This window comes from Manis javanica, chromosome 4 (assembly GCF_040802235.1).
Source record: "Manis javanica isolate MJ-LG chromosome 4, MJ_LKY, whole genome shotgun sequence".
NCBI classification, from domain to species: domain Eukaryota; kingdom Metazoa; phylum Chordata; class Mammalia; order Pholidota; family Manidae; genus Manis; species Manis javanica.
This window is the reverse complement of record NC_133159.1, coordinates 38,813,489-38,830,017: the sequence shown is the minus strand read 5'-3', so window position 1 is coordinate 38,830,017 and position 16,529 is coordinate 38,813,489. Positions and strand designations below refer to the sequence as shown.

At 34.6% G+C, this 16,529-nt stretch overlaps 1 protein-coding gene across 3 annotated transcripts in view; it reads left to right on the top strand.

Annotated features, from left to right (window-relative positions):
* AGBL4 (AGBL carboxypeptidase 4) overlaps positions 1-16,529 on the top strand; it is a 1,242,012-nt gene that overhangs the window by 618,592 nt on the left and 606,891 nt on the right. For all 3 annotated transcript variants that reach the window (XM_037021907.2, XM_073233900.1, XM_037021908.2), the window contains one exon: positions 11,876-11,970. In XM_037021907.2, coding sequence (XP_036877802.2) covers positions 11,876-11,970 — 95 coding nt within the window. The remainder of the gene's footprint in view (positions 1-11,875; positions 11,971-16,529) is intronic.

The following is a 16,529-nucleotide window of genomic DNA, read 5'->3' as shown; positions in this document are numbered from 1 at the left end:
AGTATTATTAAATACATAGTAAATATTTAACAGAAACAGAACCATAGAGACCTCTGTCTTAGAGCTGAAAGAACCCTCAGAAGAGTATTTGCTTTAGTTATCTAGTTGAAGATGGAGACTTCTGACATGTGAAGTACAATTCTGATCTTATGGATAGGTCACCTGAGGTGAAATAACATACAAAAATTTACAAAGATAGTGAGTGGCAGCCACAAGATTTGAACTCAGGTTTCTGCTTCTTAAAACTATAATCTTGTCCACACTTCTCACTTTACAGGTAAGTCAAGAGAAAGAAACTGACATTGCTTTATAACATCCCAACATCACCTCCCGTGAACTGAGACCAATTGCCAAGTTCTCAAGGGCAGAAACTGATCTTTTCTCTACTACCTAATGTTGGAGAGTAAAAAAATCTAGAGAAAAGTTAATCAAAAGTATGTTTTATTATGATCAAATTTAAATGGTGTTTTGAAATAAGTAGGCTTAATATTTAAGGAAGAATAGACTTGTGTCAAATAAAATTACAAAAATAGGAAATAAAAATCAAGTAAGCCAGTTTAATATCAAATAGTGTGGCTATGAACTACAATGTCAAGTAAATTATTTTCCTTCTTAGTTTTTTATTTCTTTCATTCCCTTCCTTAAAAATTTTTTTTCCAGCTTTATTGAGAGAAAAGAGATCACTCTCTTGATGCATTGTAGGTTGGCCTAGGTTGGACCCATCCAGGTAGTTTGTGCTCTGTTCATTCTCCTTGACCTTGCCATCATCCTAGGATGAGAAAAGGAAGTCAATTTGGGGCTGCTCTTTCCAAAACATAGACACCTATGTGTCTAGACCATTCACACCTACACTTAAACTCTTCCATAGCCCCTTCATATTGTTTTCATAAAAGTTATAATTCCTTATTATGGCTAACATGTCTTTTTGTAATGCAGTCTCATCTCCTAACTCACCCAGCCCCAGAATTTTTTGCTAATCTGATGGGTGAGAAATATACTTCTTAATTACTAGTGGGGTGATCATCTTCTCAGATATTTATAGATCTTTTACTTCTTCTGTAACTTGTCTGATTATATCCATGGACTATTTTTTATTGGATTTATAGGGGTTCTTTATAGGTTTGTGTAGTAGTCCTTTTCCATATTTTCTTCAATCCTTGTCTTTTATTTTCCCCAGAGAAAATATTTTTTATTTTATTACTGTTATATTAAAGTATAGTTGAAATACAATATTATTTTGGTTTCAAGTGTATAACACAGTGATTCGACAGTTAACTACATTGTTAAATGCTCACCCCAACTAGTGTAGTTACTATCTGTCAACATATTAATGTTACAGAATTATTGATTATATTCTCTGTGCTGTACTTTCATCTCTGTGAATAATTTGTATTATCATTCTGTGCCCCTTTATCCCCTTCACCTATTTCACTCACCCACCCCCTCCTCCCCCATGGTAAAACAAAGTTTTAAAGTCAGAAAAAACAAGGATGTCACTATTTTTGCTTCAATTCAATATCATACTGAAGTTCTAGTGCAATAAAATAAGAAAAGATGGTAAAAAGAAAGATGTAAAACTCATTATTTGCAGATGATATTATAGTTCTTCCATTCCTTTTTAAGACTACCAGTCTCTTCTCATGACTTGTTTTTTCATTTGTTAAAAGTTCTTACATACCTGAAACGATAAAATAATCTGCTGTGTTTCATTTTATTATTCCTTAATCCATTTCAACTTATTTTTGTATTTGATGTGAGGTAGTGATCTAATTTAATGTTTTTTCCATATGCGTGACCATTAATGGATAGTTCAACTTTTCAATCTGATCTGCAATGTCATGTCAGATATTGAGTCTACTCCTAGGTTCCCTATTGTGGTACATTAGCGTATCTCTACAGACTTGTAGCAATGTAAGTCACGTTGTTTCAATTACCAAAATATTATGGTAAATCTTGTTAACTGATAAGACTGTTTGTTCTATTTCTTGCCCTTTTTATTCCCATATAAATTTTACAACCAGCTTATCAATTTTTATACAGACACACACATACACACATGCTTGGATTTTAGTGAATTATATTGATCTCAGTAATGAATTTTTAATCTAGGCATATGCCATATTCCTCCATTAATTTAAGTCACTTGATTTGTCCCAGCATTTTATAGTTTTTTGTGTAGAAGTCTTATACATTTTGTTATATTTATTTATAGGTATTCAGTATTTTTGATACTCATAATTGGTGTCACATCTAAATTTTATTTCTTAGTTGTTTATTGTTAATATATAGATACACAATTGATTTTTTAATATTGACTTTGTGTCAATGAATTCTAATAGTTTTTAGATTACATTGTGTGGTATTCTATATACCTAATCGTGTTAGCCGTGGATATAATTAAAATTTTATTTCTTTCTTTCAGCCCTTTCCTTTCATTTTTATTGCTCTATTGCATTGACTAGAACCTCCAGTGCAAGGTTGAATAGGAGTGTCAATTGCAGTGGAGGCGTTCTTTACTTGTTCCCAAATTCAGTAGAAATGTTTTTAAGTTTTCATGATTAAGGATGATATTGTCATTGATTTGTTTCCTTCCTTCCTCCCTCCCTCCCTCTCTTCCTTCCTTCCTTTCTTTTTTTTCTTCTGATAGATACCCTTTATTAGATTAAGATGTTTTCTATAATCAGTTTTCTAAAAGCTGATTCTCATTTAAAAGTGTTATATTTTATCAAATGCTTTTTGTCATCTTTTGAGAGAGCCTACTTTAGTCAATAAATACAGTATATAGTGATTAATTTTAGAATTTTAGAAGAACCTTGTATTCCTAGCGAAAATTCAAATTAGTCATGACTTAATTGTCCTCTTCCTCCTCAGACCCCTCCTCCCACACTAGATTTAATTTGCTAATTTTTTGTTTAGACATGTGGGAAAGATTTTCTTGCAATATCCTTTTCAGATTACATTACCAAGGTTATGTCGGTTACATAAACCAACTTGGAAAATGTTCTCTTACCTTCAATTATCTGGAATAATATGTGTAAGATTGCATTTTTGTCTTCCTTAAGTGTTTGGAAGGCTCACCAGTGAAGCCTGTGTGGGCTTGGCATCTTCCTTGCAGAAAGTATTTAAATAAGATATTCAATTACCTTTATAAATTTAATAGAACTACTCAGATTTTGTGTATCTTCAATCAGTTTTGGTAAGGTTATTTTTGTTTTTCTAGGACTGCCCTTTCTCTGTAATTTTTCAAGTTCATTGCATAATGTTTTTTTATTATATCTTCTTAAATCATTTTAGTACTTGTAGTTGTGTTCTCTTTTTTATGCTCCATGTGAGAATGTTGTGCTCTTTAATTTCTTGATTATACTAGCTCCATTGTTTTATAGGTATATTATTTAAATTTTTACAATCTTCTTGAATCCATCAACCTTCTTGGAATCTTTATTCTAAAATTTCCTTCAGTTTCTCTTTTATATGTAGGCCATGCTATCATCCTCAAATAATGAGTTTTACATCTTTCCTTTTACTACCTTTTCTTATTTTATTGCACTAGAACCTCAATATGACATTGAATTGAAACAAAAATAGTGCCATCCTTGTTGTTTATATATATAATTGCTATAAATTTTTAATAGATACCCCTGTAAAGACAAAGGAAGTTCTTTCTTCTCTATTTCTGGCTTGCGAAGATTAAAATACTTTTTTTTTGAATGGGTGTTGCATTTTTTCAGATGTTTTTGCTATTTGTTGTTAATTTAGTATTTCTCACTTAATCTGTAAATATGATGACTTACATTATATCTCCTTTTGATGTTGAATCATTCTTGCATTCCTAGGATGTACCTTACTTTGTATTGATAAACTATTTGTGTGCATGTGTGTATGTATAAATTTATTGCTGGATTTTAATTAGTAATATTTTATTAAAAATTTTTCAATCTATGTTTATAACTGACACAGGGCTATAATTTTCCATTCTCTAATTCTTCTTGCCTCTTTTTAATTTAAGTTTGTAATAGCCTTATAAAATGAGTTGGGTAACTTTCTTTTTCTTTTATTTCACTTAATTTAATCTTTATGAAAATAAGTACATATATGTTATTTAAAAAGTCAACACTACAAAGGTCAAAAATAGTCCCTTTTCTATAAAGAATAAAGTAATAAATAACATTTTGTGAGTCTCTTTCACAACTAAATTCTGTTATGTTACAAAAGCCATAGATAACACCTGATGAATGCACATGGCTTTATCATTATTATTATTATTATTATTATTATTATTATTATCATCATCATCATCATCATTATTATTATAAAAACAGTTGCAGGCAGGCTTTGGCTCCTGCTCTCATGGAAATCACTTAATACAATCGACCCTTGAACAACATGAGCTGAGCTGCATAGGTCCACTTATACACAGATTTTTTTCAATAAATGTATTGAAGATTTTGGAGATTTGCAACAATTTAAAAAAAATTTCTCTTTATTGGAAGAATGCCATATATGATGCATAAGACATTAATATATGTGTTAATCAGCTGTTTATGTTATCAGTAAGACTTCCAGTCAACAGTGGGCTATTCCTAGTTAATTTTGGGGGGAGTAAAAAATTTATACATAGATTTTCAACTACCTTGGGGGTTGGTGTCTCTAACCCCTGGGTTGTTAAGGGTCAAGTGTATTTCTTTTCATTGTTTCCTCTGATCTTGCTTCTATATTTCTAAATAAATTTCTGTACAGCTATTCTCTATTCATTTTAGTTTTTGATAGTATTTATTGACCTTATATTATGAAGATGACAATATCATTCTTTAACACTTCTGCAAAATACAAGCACTTCTCTTAATATGTGTATCGCTGTTTCAGTTAAATATTCAAGTTTTCTTTATTATAAATAGGTAAATATTAATGCAGAGAGAGTTATGACATATGATTAAGTTTTCCTTTTACAAATACCCACCGTATGCATTCTGCTAATAGTTGCTTCTTTTTTTGTTAAATTAATTTTCAATCACCTATTGCAAATTGCCTCTGATCCCATGAGTCCTTCCCTCAATCCCTGTATCTTTGCTTGGTTGATTTGGTCTCTACTTCTCTTGATATATTTCATCATTAACAGGTTGGCATTAAAATTTGAAATGAAGGTTCTAAATGCATGTGTGGACAATGCCAGTGGAGAAGCAGTCATTTCATTGGGGAGTCTCCCATATCTATATTTCCAAATCCTTTATCTTTGATTGGGAGTTGGTTATCTCACAGAATTCTCTCATCTGACCATAGATATGTTTTCCTACCAGTATTCTGGATTTTTAATCCAGAACCTCTCCAGAGAATGAGCCTCTAGTTTCCTGTCATGATTGAAAAAGAATAGTCACTTGGGTACTTGGTGTGGAGGGAAGAATTTGAGGACTTAATGTCTCTTTATAATAAAGACTTTGGACTAATCCCTGCCTGGCACCCCAACATTCAGAGATACAAAATGTTTCCGGTGTTTTGCATTTCTGGATTCTTTGATATGAATTATTTCTTTACTTTTTAACTTTTTAAGTTGAGTACTTTCAGTCTTTCTTCTTTTCTAGTATATGAACTAAGACTAACGTTTATCTTCTCTGTATACTGCTTTTGCTACATGCCGCAAGTTCTGATATGTAGTGCTGAATTAATCCAGTTTCCATCAGTGTTTCTTCTTTGTGACAAAAAATTAAGAATGTTTTAAAAATTCAAAATATATGAAGGTTTTTAAGACTTTTTATAATAGATTTATAATTTTATGATTTGATAGGCAGAGGATGTGACCAGAATACTAATTATCTGACATTTGTTGAGACTTGTTTTGTGATCACATATACATGGTTTATCATTTATAAGTATTCCTTGTCTACTTGGAAAAAATGTTTTATTCTCTAATTGTCTATATGGGTATATCTTCTTGGCAAGTATTTGCTTTTATATGGTGACCCTATCCTTAATTTTGCTTTTTCCACAATATGTATTTTCTCTGATATTAATATATCTGAAACAGATTTCCTTTGGTGAGTATTTTCATGATACCTTTTTTCTATCCTTTTCCTTTAAAATTTTCTTTTTGTTTTAGGCATGTCTGGGAAAGAGGGTAAATGTGAATATTTCTTCCTAATTAATTTGTGAATTTTTCAAGACAGATAAACTAGTCAATTTCCTATTCTTGTGACTACTGATATTTGGAATTATTACTACTACTTTCTTATTTTAAGCTTTCCATGTACAATACTTTCTCTTTGCTTTTTATCTTCCATCCTATCAAATCTTCTATTTTATTTGGCATGTTTTCTTTATTCTTTTTTCCTTTTACTCATTTGGAATTTATGAATCTTGTTTCCATTATTGTAGTGACTACTCTTGAATTGCCCCATGCTTATTTGATATCAATGCCTTAACTTAATTAGCATCCCCATCCCTCTCTCCCTTTGGAACCATGCAGGGACCTTGACCTTAGAATACTTTAACTTTGCTTTTGCCTCCCTCCACCTCACCAAGTCCCAAACATACCTGTTACTGTTGACCAGTGTTTCAGTGCAAACTTTTTAACATCCCTCAAATTTATTATTTTATTGTAATACTTTTATGCAGTCAATTTTTAGATTTACCTGTTTTTCTCCCCACCGTGGCTACTTGCCACTTTGGGGTTCAACTTCTTTTTTCCTCTTAAATTCATCCTTCTGTGAGCTTGCTAGTCGCTCTCTCACCGGGAGTCTGAAACTGCTCAACTCCTTAGACTGTGTGTCTACCCCCATTCTTGGGTGATAGTTACTCCATCGTTTTCTGGCCTCTCATGTTTCTGGTGTTACCCTGCTAAAATCTAATTTCTGTGTCTTTGTAGGTAATTTATGTTTTTTTCTTTTTTTTTTTCATTTTTAGTGTTGTGAGGTTTCATGATAATCTTTATCTAAATTTTTTAAAATCTTTCTTTGTACTGATTTGTAATTCGTTAATCTGGATATTTGTGTCTTTCATCAGTTCAGGAATATATTCAACCATTTTCTCTTTAGGTTTTGCCACTGCCAGTTTCTTTTGTCTCTCTTTATAGAACTTATATTAGATGTAGAATTTAATTTTTTCCTTTGTGTCTCTTCATCACATTTTCTATCTTTTGTTAATTCAGTGTGCTGATTTTGGAAATGCCATCTATTCTGCATTTTAACCTTTCTACTAAATTTTAAATTCAATTACTTAAAAAGATTATTTCTAAAAGCTCTATTTAATGTTTCAGAGACTATTTATGGTCTTCTAAGAATATTGTGCTTTGTCCTGTTCTCATGTGTTTGAAACATCCTTTTAATTTTTCTGACTACTTAAAAAATGCTTTCTTTATAGTTCACCAGATAGTTTTATGGCCTGATTTTCTTTGTGGCCTTATTCAGTTATATATTCTCTGGCTGATTCTTTTAGTGTGGATTGTTTCTTTTGATGTTTTTAAATTTGTGTCAAAGTTTAAACTCTGCAGGACTTTATGGAAATTCTGTGTTCCTGGGATGAAAATGTATACATTAAAAACAGTTTTTTGTTGTTTTTACCTGGTAGCCCAGGGATGTCTGCTGTAACTAAATTTGTTTTGAACTCTTGACCTGGTTCTTAAAATCAAGCTAGTAGTATAAATTCAAGTCCAAACTCTGGCCCATCTTTAAAAGTTATTTTTCCTCCCCAAAGCCAGGAATAGATAGGCATGCTTCTTTGTCATCTCCTATTGCTGATGGATTTCTTTCTTTTTAGACCATAGTTCCATGAATACTGTATCATTGTGAGAATCCTAGACATATAAAGCCATCTCATTTCAAACATTCTGCCTCATGCAGATTCAAGGCCTCATTTGCCATCCTTGCATTTATATTAAAATGTAAGGTTTTTGATACCAAGACCAATAAAATAACCTGCCTTCTGCATCTCTGTTTTTTTGGCATCTGTGGATTTCTTTTTTATTTATTTATTATTACTTCATGTAAATAATGTTCTCATGGATTCTAGGAGTTTGCAGAAGGTTATCCAAGGCAGGTTATTTCAAGCCCACACACACAGAGAAAATAATTCATGCACATAGAGATGATATTTATGCAGAATATTGTGGTACCTGGGGGAACATTTGGAGGATGACCATGTGAAGCTTGGTGAAAAACCCAATGCATAATTTAAATATTAAACAATTGTGTAGAGGATACCAATGCTGGATTTACTTTTTAAATTTTCAAATTTTTAATTGAAACCCTCCAGTTTGTGTCTGTGGACATACCATTTTTTGAGGTTTTTATTTCTGAAATGAATACCTGTAATTCCTGAAGAAGACTTTTCAGTGATGACCTCTTTAAGATATTAATAGTCACCATCAGTGAGAAACTGCTCACAATAAAGTGATGAACAGTTCCAAACTTTTCAAATACTTAGTTCATATGAAATTGTATTTAAAGAATCTAACACAGTTCTCCCTTTCCTTTCAGTCATAATTGCAATGTTGAAATTTCTTGTGAAAATCAAAGGTCTTTCAAATATAATCAAACTCTTAGTGAAATATGTTAAGATAATGAAATATTTAAAAAATAATCCTGACCTCATTTGCAGAATGTGCATGGCTATTTAGAATAGTCCCTGAGACTAGCGTGGACAACATGAAATGGGAAATTTACTAATGATTGAACAAAAGCACTGGCTCTATAGGAAGACATATATGTGATGCCATTGCCATACACAGCATGCAGGTCCCTTACTGTACCCCCAGCCAATTGGACTACTCCTTGGCTTACACCTGGAAAGGACCTTGCCCTCCTCCCTAGCACCATGAGCCCCTAGGTCAGGATGGGCAGTGCTCCAGGCTTCACACATAGCTGCCTTGAGAAGCTAGAACCCATTCTCAGCCTGCCAATGTGCTGCCGATCACTATTTGCAAATCCTGTCTAGAGCACCATACTGCTGAAACAAGAAACCTGGGTTAAAAAATTTAAATCTAAATAATAAAGAAGAAGAAATAAAGGAAGAAAGGCAGGAAAAACTTGTAATAAATCCTGTTTTATTAGAGATAAGAAAAAAGGCTCACTAAAAATTGAATACCTATTCTGAGCTACGTGTACTGTGTGAGGTGATTTACTTCTATAATCTCACAGATTCTTACAAGTTTGTTAGATGTAAACAATTAATATAAAAAAAAAGAATTGCCCAAGCTCACTGAATTAGTGGGGAATGGGGTTTCAGTCCAGTATATGTCTAAAACACCCATGATCTTATTCTCTTGAGTCAACAGAATTGGTTCAAATTCTTATTTTGTGATCTTAATTTACTTAATCTTAGTATCAGTAGCCTCATCCATAAATCAGAGGTAATAAAAAGTCCCTGTCTAAAAAGTTCATTATCCTCAAAACAAATGAGATAATATATCATATATCAGAGTATCTGATTGGGAGTGAGGCCCAAGCATCAATAGTTTATAAAAGCTCTCCAGGTGATTCTAATATACAAGCAGGTGATTCTAATACACAAAACACTGAGACATGAACAAGTGCTTAACTCAGAATTTGATGCATAGAAAGTGTTCAGAAGTTGTTAGCTATTATTATAGTTGTTATTACCATAACCTCTTTGGATTCCATTTCTTGTAATTTGCATAAATAATGGATAATTAAATGTAAAATATAAAAAGACAAGATTTCCTGTACTGCCTACTTCCAAATACCTTTGATTCTCACAACTATGGGTCACCTTGCTAAATAAGCTCAAAAACATTAAAAAAAAAAACATCAGTCGGGAATGGCAAGATATGGTGTTCTTGTTGTATGTAGTGTCATAGAGAAAGTATAAACTTTATAGTCAGAACAGCAAAGATTTAAGTCCTAGCTCTAACAGTTAATAGTTCTGAGATTTTTTGGGGGCCAAACCAGTTAGCCTTTATTAGCTTCAATTTCCTCATATCCAATATTGGGCTAAAATAAACAGCTTTCATTTATGGATGGAGTGGTTAAATAATACAGCATTTTTAAAACATCTGGAAAAATTTCCTGGCATATAGTAGGATTTTAATAATCAATAAATGTTTCACTGTCATTTTTCTTTATTCTAGCTTCACATATGTACATACTACTACCCATACATTTAGCATTAATGGAGACCCTGAAAGTGTAGTATGACTTCCAGGTTCACTGCAAATGGATGTGACACCTAGAATCTCAGAAGTAAAAAGGGGATTAAGCCCTGTGAGGCTCAAAGGCCATTTGTCCCCTTGATATTGATTTTCCTAAATCAGACAGTAGCCAAGACCCGGGAGAAGTAATTGAACTGACAACAGGCAGGTCCAGGTTATTAATAATGGATCAGCTTTGGAGATTCTTGATGACTTAATTTAATGACAGAAGCGGGGTCTGAAACTGAAATGCCTGAAGATGGGGTCAGTGGCTGGGTCTCTGAGAAGAAAGAAAACAAGTCCTTCATAAGAGCTTATTTCAAAGAACAAAGCTGTAGTCCCAAATATGAGGCCAGCGGAAATAGGCTGGATTTTCTTTTTTTAAGAAAAAAATTTTTAAGCTTAAAACACTACCATTATATTTATTTTTGACCTAACTTTGGGAAACAGATTTGGTTAGATTTATGGAATTTTGGAACGTTAGTGAGTAACTCAAAGGTAGAGATTATGGACTCTTACTTACCTTTTTTATCTCCTGGATTCAAATATCAACTTTCCATCTATTCCTGACTTTGGACAAGTTAGTTAAACTCTTTGAGCCTCAATTAATACATCTTTAAAATGGAGATGTTGTTATCTTTGTATTACAGTTATAGGAGAATATTAAGACATTTTAAAAAGTGTATAATATTCCTGGCACTTAATATTATATAATACCTCATACACTAAATATTTGTTTAATAAAATAATATGTGAATTTTGATGCTTCACTCTCTTTCACTGCCTCTGGATAGAGAAGTTAGCCTCCGGGGACTTCTTGACAGGTTTTCCTTTTTGTGGACCGTTGTGGCTGTCCTCCTCCCGGTGCTCATCCTCTCTCCTTGGGCCTGTTTCAGTGGTCACTGAGTTCCTTTTAACCCCAGTTCTCTGCTCTTTCCCAGTCTCTTCTGTTCACTTATTACAAAATTGTTTACTAAAACAAAGGCTGTATTATCCTCTCGAAAAAGCGTTAGTAATCTAGAACACCCCACTCGCCCATTTTAAAGGTAGGACCCAGAGGGAGGAAGGGATGAACACAAAGTCCTGCCCCTATAAGTTGATGCTGAGTTTAGGGTGAGCCCAGTACCCCTGATTCCTAGCAGAGAATAACAAGAAGGATGCAGAAGAGGACATATATCCTCTAGGTCTAGTCAAAGAGATGCCGAGCAGTTGCAGAATTTTTTCACATCAGTTTTCACTCAGTTACTATGTTTAGTTTTGCTGAACTTCAAACTCACTGCTGTTACTCTAATGATAATATTATTCATTTCCATGCATATTCTAGATCAACCTGAAGAAAAGGTAGAATTAATAATGATAGCTAAAACTTATATAGCATACACTATATACCAAGTATGGTTCCAAATACGGTTAATATGTTAATTTATTTAATACTCAACAATAACCTAGGTACTATTATTATTCCCATTTTTCAGATAAGGAAACTGAGGCACAGGAAGGTTTAGTGGCTTGGCAAGGTCACACAGCTTGAGAATCATTCACTGGGGGAGTCTGTGCTATTAACAACTATGCTAAGCTAGTGCAAATGCAGAATTTCTGTGGGCACCATGTATCCTCACTATGCTATTGGTAGCTAGTCCATATGGCTTCCTTTAGTTCCGTTTATTGTTTCCAGTCCTGATTATCAGGAAGTGGCAATTTAATAATCTCTTGATAAACTTCTCCCTCTTTGTTTTACAGAGAGTCATTTTCAACATTGTTAACTTCAGCAAAACCAAGAGCCTTTATAGAGATGGGATGGCCCCTGTGGTGAAATCCACCAGCAGACCAAAATGGTAAGTGACCCACAGAATGGGATCTCCTGGTTGGAGAATCTGACCCAGGGTTCAGATTTATCTGCTGTATGGCCAGGGCTTAGCTTCACTGGCATTAACAGGAGTAAGATGAGTTTCTGGATGGCCATTGCCTATGCCTTAGGTATACTGCTCATTGAAAATGTTGGATAGGGAGCATTGTCCCACATTTGAAGTGGCCAGCATTCTGTCAAGAGGGAAGGTACATCTGCTTAGCTGTTAAACTTCCCGTCCTGTTTGCCTTTCATCATGATATCTGCAGAAGCCTAATTTAAATTACTACTATTATTTTTTTGTAGCCTGAGCATAGATGCTGTGCGGTAACCTAGTAAGACATTGGGAGCTATAGTTTTGTAGATTTCCTTTGCTCGGCTTGGCTTTTGTTGTGTTTTTATATAGATATTATCTGTTCCTGTGGATGAAAGTTCTGTTTGCCCCATCAATATAGTGAGGGTGAGGAGAGTTTAATATGATTGCCTAATAATAGTAAAAATTATGATCATCATAATGATGATAATAACTACTCTCACCTGCTGAGACCCATTCTTTGTCATATATTTTATATTAGTTGTTGCTATTCTCATAACAATTTGCAAGGGAGATTTTAAATATCCTTATGTTATAGATAAAGAATGTTAAATTAAATGATTTTCTCAAGACCACAGATAGTAAGGAGTGGGGGACAGTGCTATTTTGATTACGCCACACTGCCATTCAAGCCAATTAATTTTCTCATCCATCTATTCATTTATTCAGTCGACAAACACTGATTGAATGCACCAAAATGAAAGTTTTAAAGATAGAACCAAGTGTTATTCATTTATCACACAGTAGGTGTTAAGTGAATGCTTGTTGAACTGAACTGAATTTGTTATAAGAATTTACATGTAAAATGCCTGCACTTGCTAAGTGCTCAATAAATGTCATCTGTTATTAATAGTATGTAAAACACTATACAAATGAAAGGAATTGTTAATATTATTCCAGCTTTGATACCTGTTCAAATTTTAATAACTTGTGAGAAGATTCTTTCCAAATGTCTGTATTTATAGAAAACTAGCAATTCATAAATACTGAATTGTGCTTTTATCTACACATGATACTTGATGATTTTCCATAAATGCTGGGCTGAGGAGCACAGGTTTGTATAAGTGTAAGCATTTGTTAATGATAATGAAAACTGTTTATTAAAAGATAAAAATATCTTCCTGGGCCTGTTTTTTTTTTGCTCTCCTGTATCAAGTCAACTATACTGCTGTTCCTTGATCTCCTTTTGACAGTGGGATCTGGGACAAGGGATAATTCCTTGCTTTGAGTCTCTCAGCTCAGCTCAGTGGATAATAATAGAGCACATCTCTCTGTTAACAGGTGTATCTGTAGAAACGTACTTCAAACCTTGCAAACAAAAGGATGTGACTGTTGATCTGATCATGAGGACCTTCCAAATAGCATCGTATTTCTTTTACCAGGCTCTGTGTTGGGATGTGACACAGCAGCCATCATTACCATCTCTTTTTCCCAACTGCTAAGTTCTGGAGTCTTCACTTTTTTGTGTGCTTTTGAAAATCCTTAAGCCTAATTATTTCATTTTGTTTTGTTTCTCATGCATTATCATTTGGGTCTTCTCTGTCTGGGCTCTTGACAAGATTTTGAAATATTAATGAGTCCTTTAATTTATATTATAATGCCTTAGAATTAAGTTCCTTCCCCTATTGACAGGTTCTTAGCAGCAGCTATGAACAGTCATTGGGCTTCTGTAATGGTCTGAAAAGAGTTTAAAGTTTCAAAACTGAGTTTGTTGTAGTTCATCAAGGCAATAAGGCACAGTGTACCTGAATAAATCAAGTTGTCGGTATTTTTTTCTTTGCTGTCCCCAGACTTTGGATGCAAACCTACTCACATTCCTTTATAGTCCCCTTTCCTCAAGCCAGATGTTTAGGTATTTGTTGACTTAACCGGACTTTATTGAGCATCTTAATGTACCATGCACTATTCTAGATATTGGAGATATAGTATGAATATGACAGAAAAGATCTGTTCCCAAAGGGAACTTTCATTTTACAATTTTATTAACTAATCTATACAGGCCATAGTTGAGTTGTTATTCTCCTTGGTATTGGCTGCTTCTGAGGCTTCTTCCTGCCCCCCTTGGTACATTCTGCCTAGGATTTTCTTCCATTCCTTTGTAGATTACCTGTACCAATACCTATCTTCCAGCATCATAGTCCTAAATGTTTACAGAGGTGTATGTAACTGGCTCTCAGAATATTACATTTTACTGGTCCTGAGAAGTCTATCACAATTTAGGATTCTAGACAATAGCCTGACGTAGCTGAAAAATACCTTACAAATCCCAGGATTAGAATATCTCTTTTGGTGTCCTCCTAATTTGAGCTTCCCTAATACCAAGTCAACCAAAATAAAAGAAGTTTCTGATACTTTTCTTGTCTAGGAGCTTTACCTCCCCAATATTTCAAGTAAGCCTTGGAAAAAGTCTTACCTCCTGTCAAATATTTAAAAATCCTAAATTTCCTGGATGAAATATGTACCAAGTTGGTTAATAAACTTTCTTCACCTTTTCAAGGTGAAAAAGGCACTTTTCTTCACCTCTGTTACAGGGAGTGCACCTGATGCCAAGCAAAGATGCCTTCAGGCCTTAGCCTGGGTCTGGTAATCAATTAGTTGTGGGAAGTAAATGAGCAAAGGAAGCAACTTAGAAGCCATTACATAAATATATGGCCACTCAAGGCTGTTCTGCCTTGAGGAGGTAAAGTCAGACTGTCTAACAACAAAATGGAGCAGTTGAAATATTCAGTTTTCTGCCTATTTTAGTTCACCCTAATTCTGTTTCTGTATTCACCTTCAGAAGGATTTTTGGTTGTTAGGCCTCCAGTTTCTGCAACCATCACTCATTAATATTTTTACTGCTGTCCAAGGATGAAATCACTATATGCTAGGCACTGCAGGCAGCTGGCCTTATGAGACAGCCAGTATCTGTATCCTCACCTATGCAGAAACCGAGCTTAGGATATTGGCACAACTGATAAGTAGCAGCATTAGTCAGAAGCCTCAGGACCCCCTGATCACTGGCCCTCCCATATTCCTTGCATGGGGAAGATGAGATGGGGGAGCACAGAGAAGCAGGGAGTAGCGTTTGAAATAACTTCTCTGTTACTTGTGGCCTGTGGTGGATCTGAAATAACTTTTTTGACTTGTCCCATGGCAGCAAATGGAGGACATTGGACGAAATCTTTTAGGTGACTTCCATGTAACACAATTTTATTGAGCATCTAACTTTATGTTAGGTTTTGGGGTGATAATATGAATCTGATCTGGATCATATCTTTAAAATTTTATTTTTTAGAGGTTGAAATGAAACCCAAATATAAGTAGGTACAATCTAAGAGGCACTGTGCTAAGAACCAATAGGGAGTTCCGTGAAGTGTGTGTGGGAGCAGAGAAAAGGAAAAAATGATACTGGTAGGGCCTTGGGGGGAAAAGGAGAAGCTTTTTGGGCAGGTGGTATTTCAGCTGTATCGCAAGTATATGGGACATGAGCAGAAGCAGGAGGAGAATGGCCTTCCACATGCGAGAGGGAACATGGCGAGCCTGGTGCCTCCTCTACGGACCTCGACTTCCTCACTGTAAAGAGTGCATGATAATACTTGGGATCACAAGAAATCAATGTCGAATGTGAAAGTCGTGTATCTTATTAATTCAGTACATTTTCTGACCATTTCTTTTCCCCCTGCTCACTCAAGATGGAGTGGAATAGCATCATTTCTTCTCTTCTTCCTTCTTTCTTCCTTCCTTCCTTCCTTCCTTCCTTTCCTTCTTTCCTTCCTTCTTTCCTTCTTTCTTCCCTCCCTTCCCTCCCTCCTTCCTTCCTTCTTTCCTTCCTTCCTCTTTTCCTCCTGCCTGTCAATAAATCTTTACTGAGTAGTTACAGTGGACCAGAGATTATGCAAAGTTTTAGAGCAAAACAGTGAGAGATATGATTACTTTTTTCATAGAGTTCATAGTCTATTGCACTAGACACTAAATATGTACCTTTAGGAAAGTGTGATAACTATTACACAGGGGGAATTCAGCATGCTGTGGAAACTATTCAGCTTGCAAGACCTAGTCGGCTCCAAGGGTAAGAGCCCTTTCTTAGGCGTGTTATTTATGCTGAGAGCTGAAAGAGGAATAGGAATTAGATCATATCAGGTGCGAATATGTGTGAAGTAACAGAATACGTCTGTAGGACAAGAAGATGGGGGAACATTACAGCTTTGATAAGCAAAGGCCAGTGTGATTGGAACATGAAATTCTAAGGAGAAGGGGAGTGGAGAGGTGGGTAGGAGTGAAACCAAGGTAAGCCTTGTAAGCCAAGCTAAGGAGTTGGATAATTCTGAGAACAATGTGAAAAAACTGAAGGTATTAAGCAGTAACAGGACATAATCACATTGGCACTTTAGAAAGATCAGTCTTGTTGAATAGAGAGTATCATGGGGAAGAAGGACTGGCTTTTTGCATTGCCTGAGGCTAGAGCTGATGAT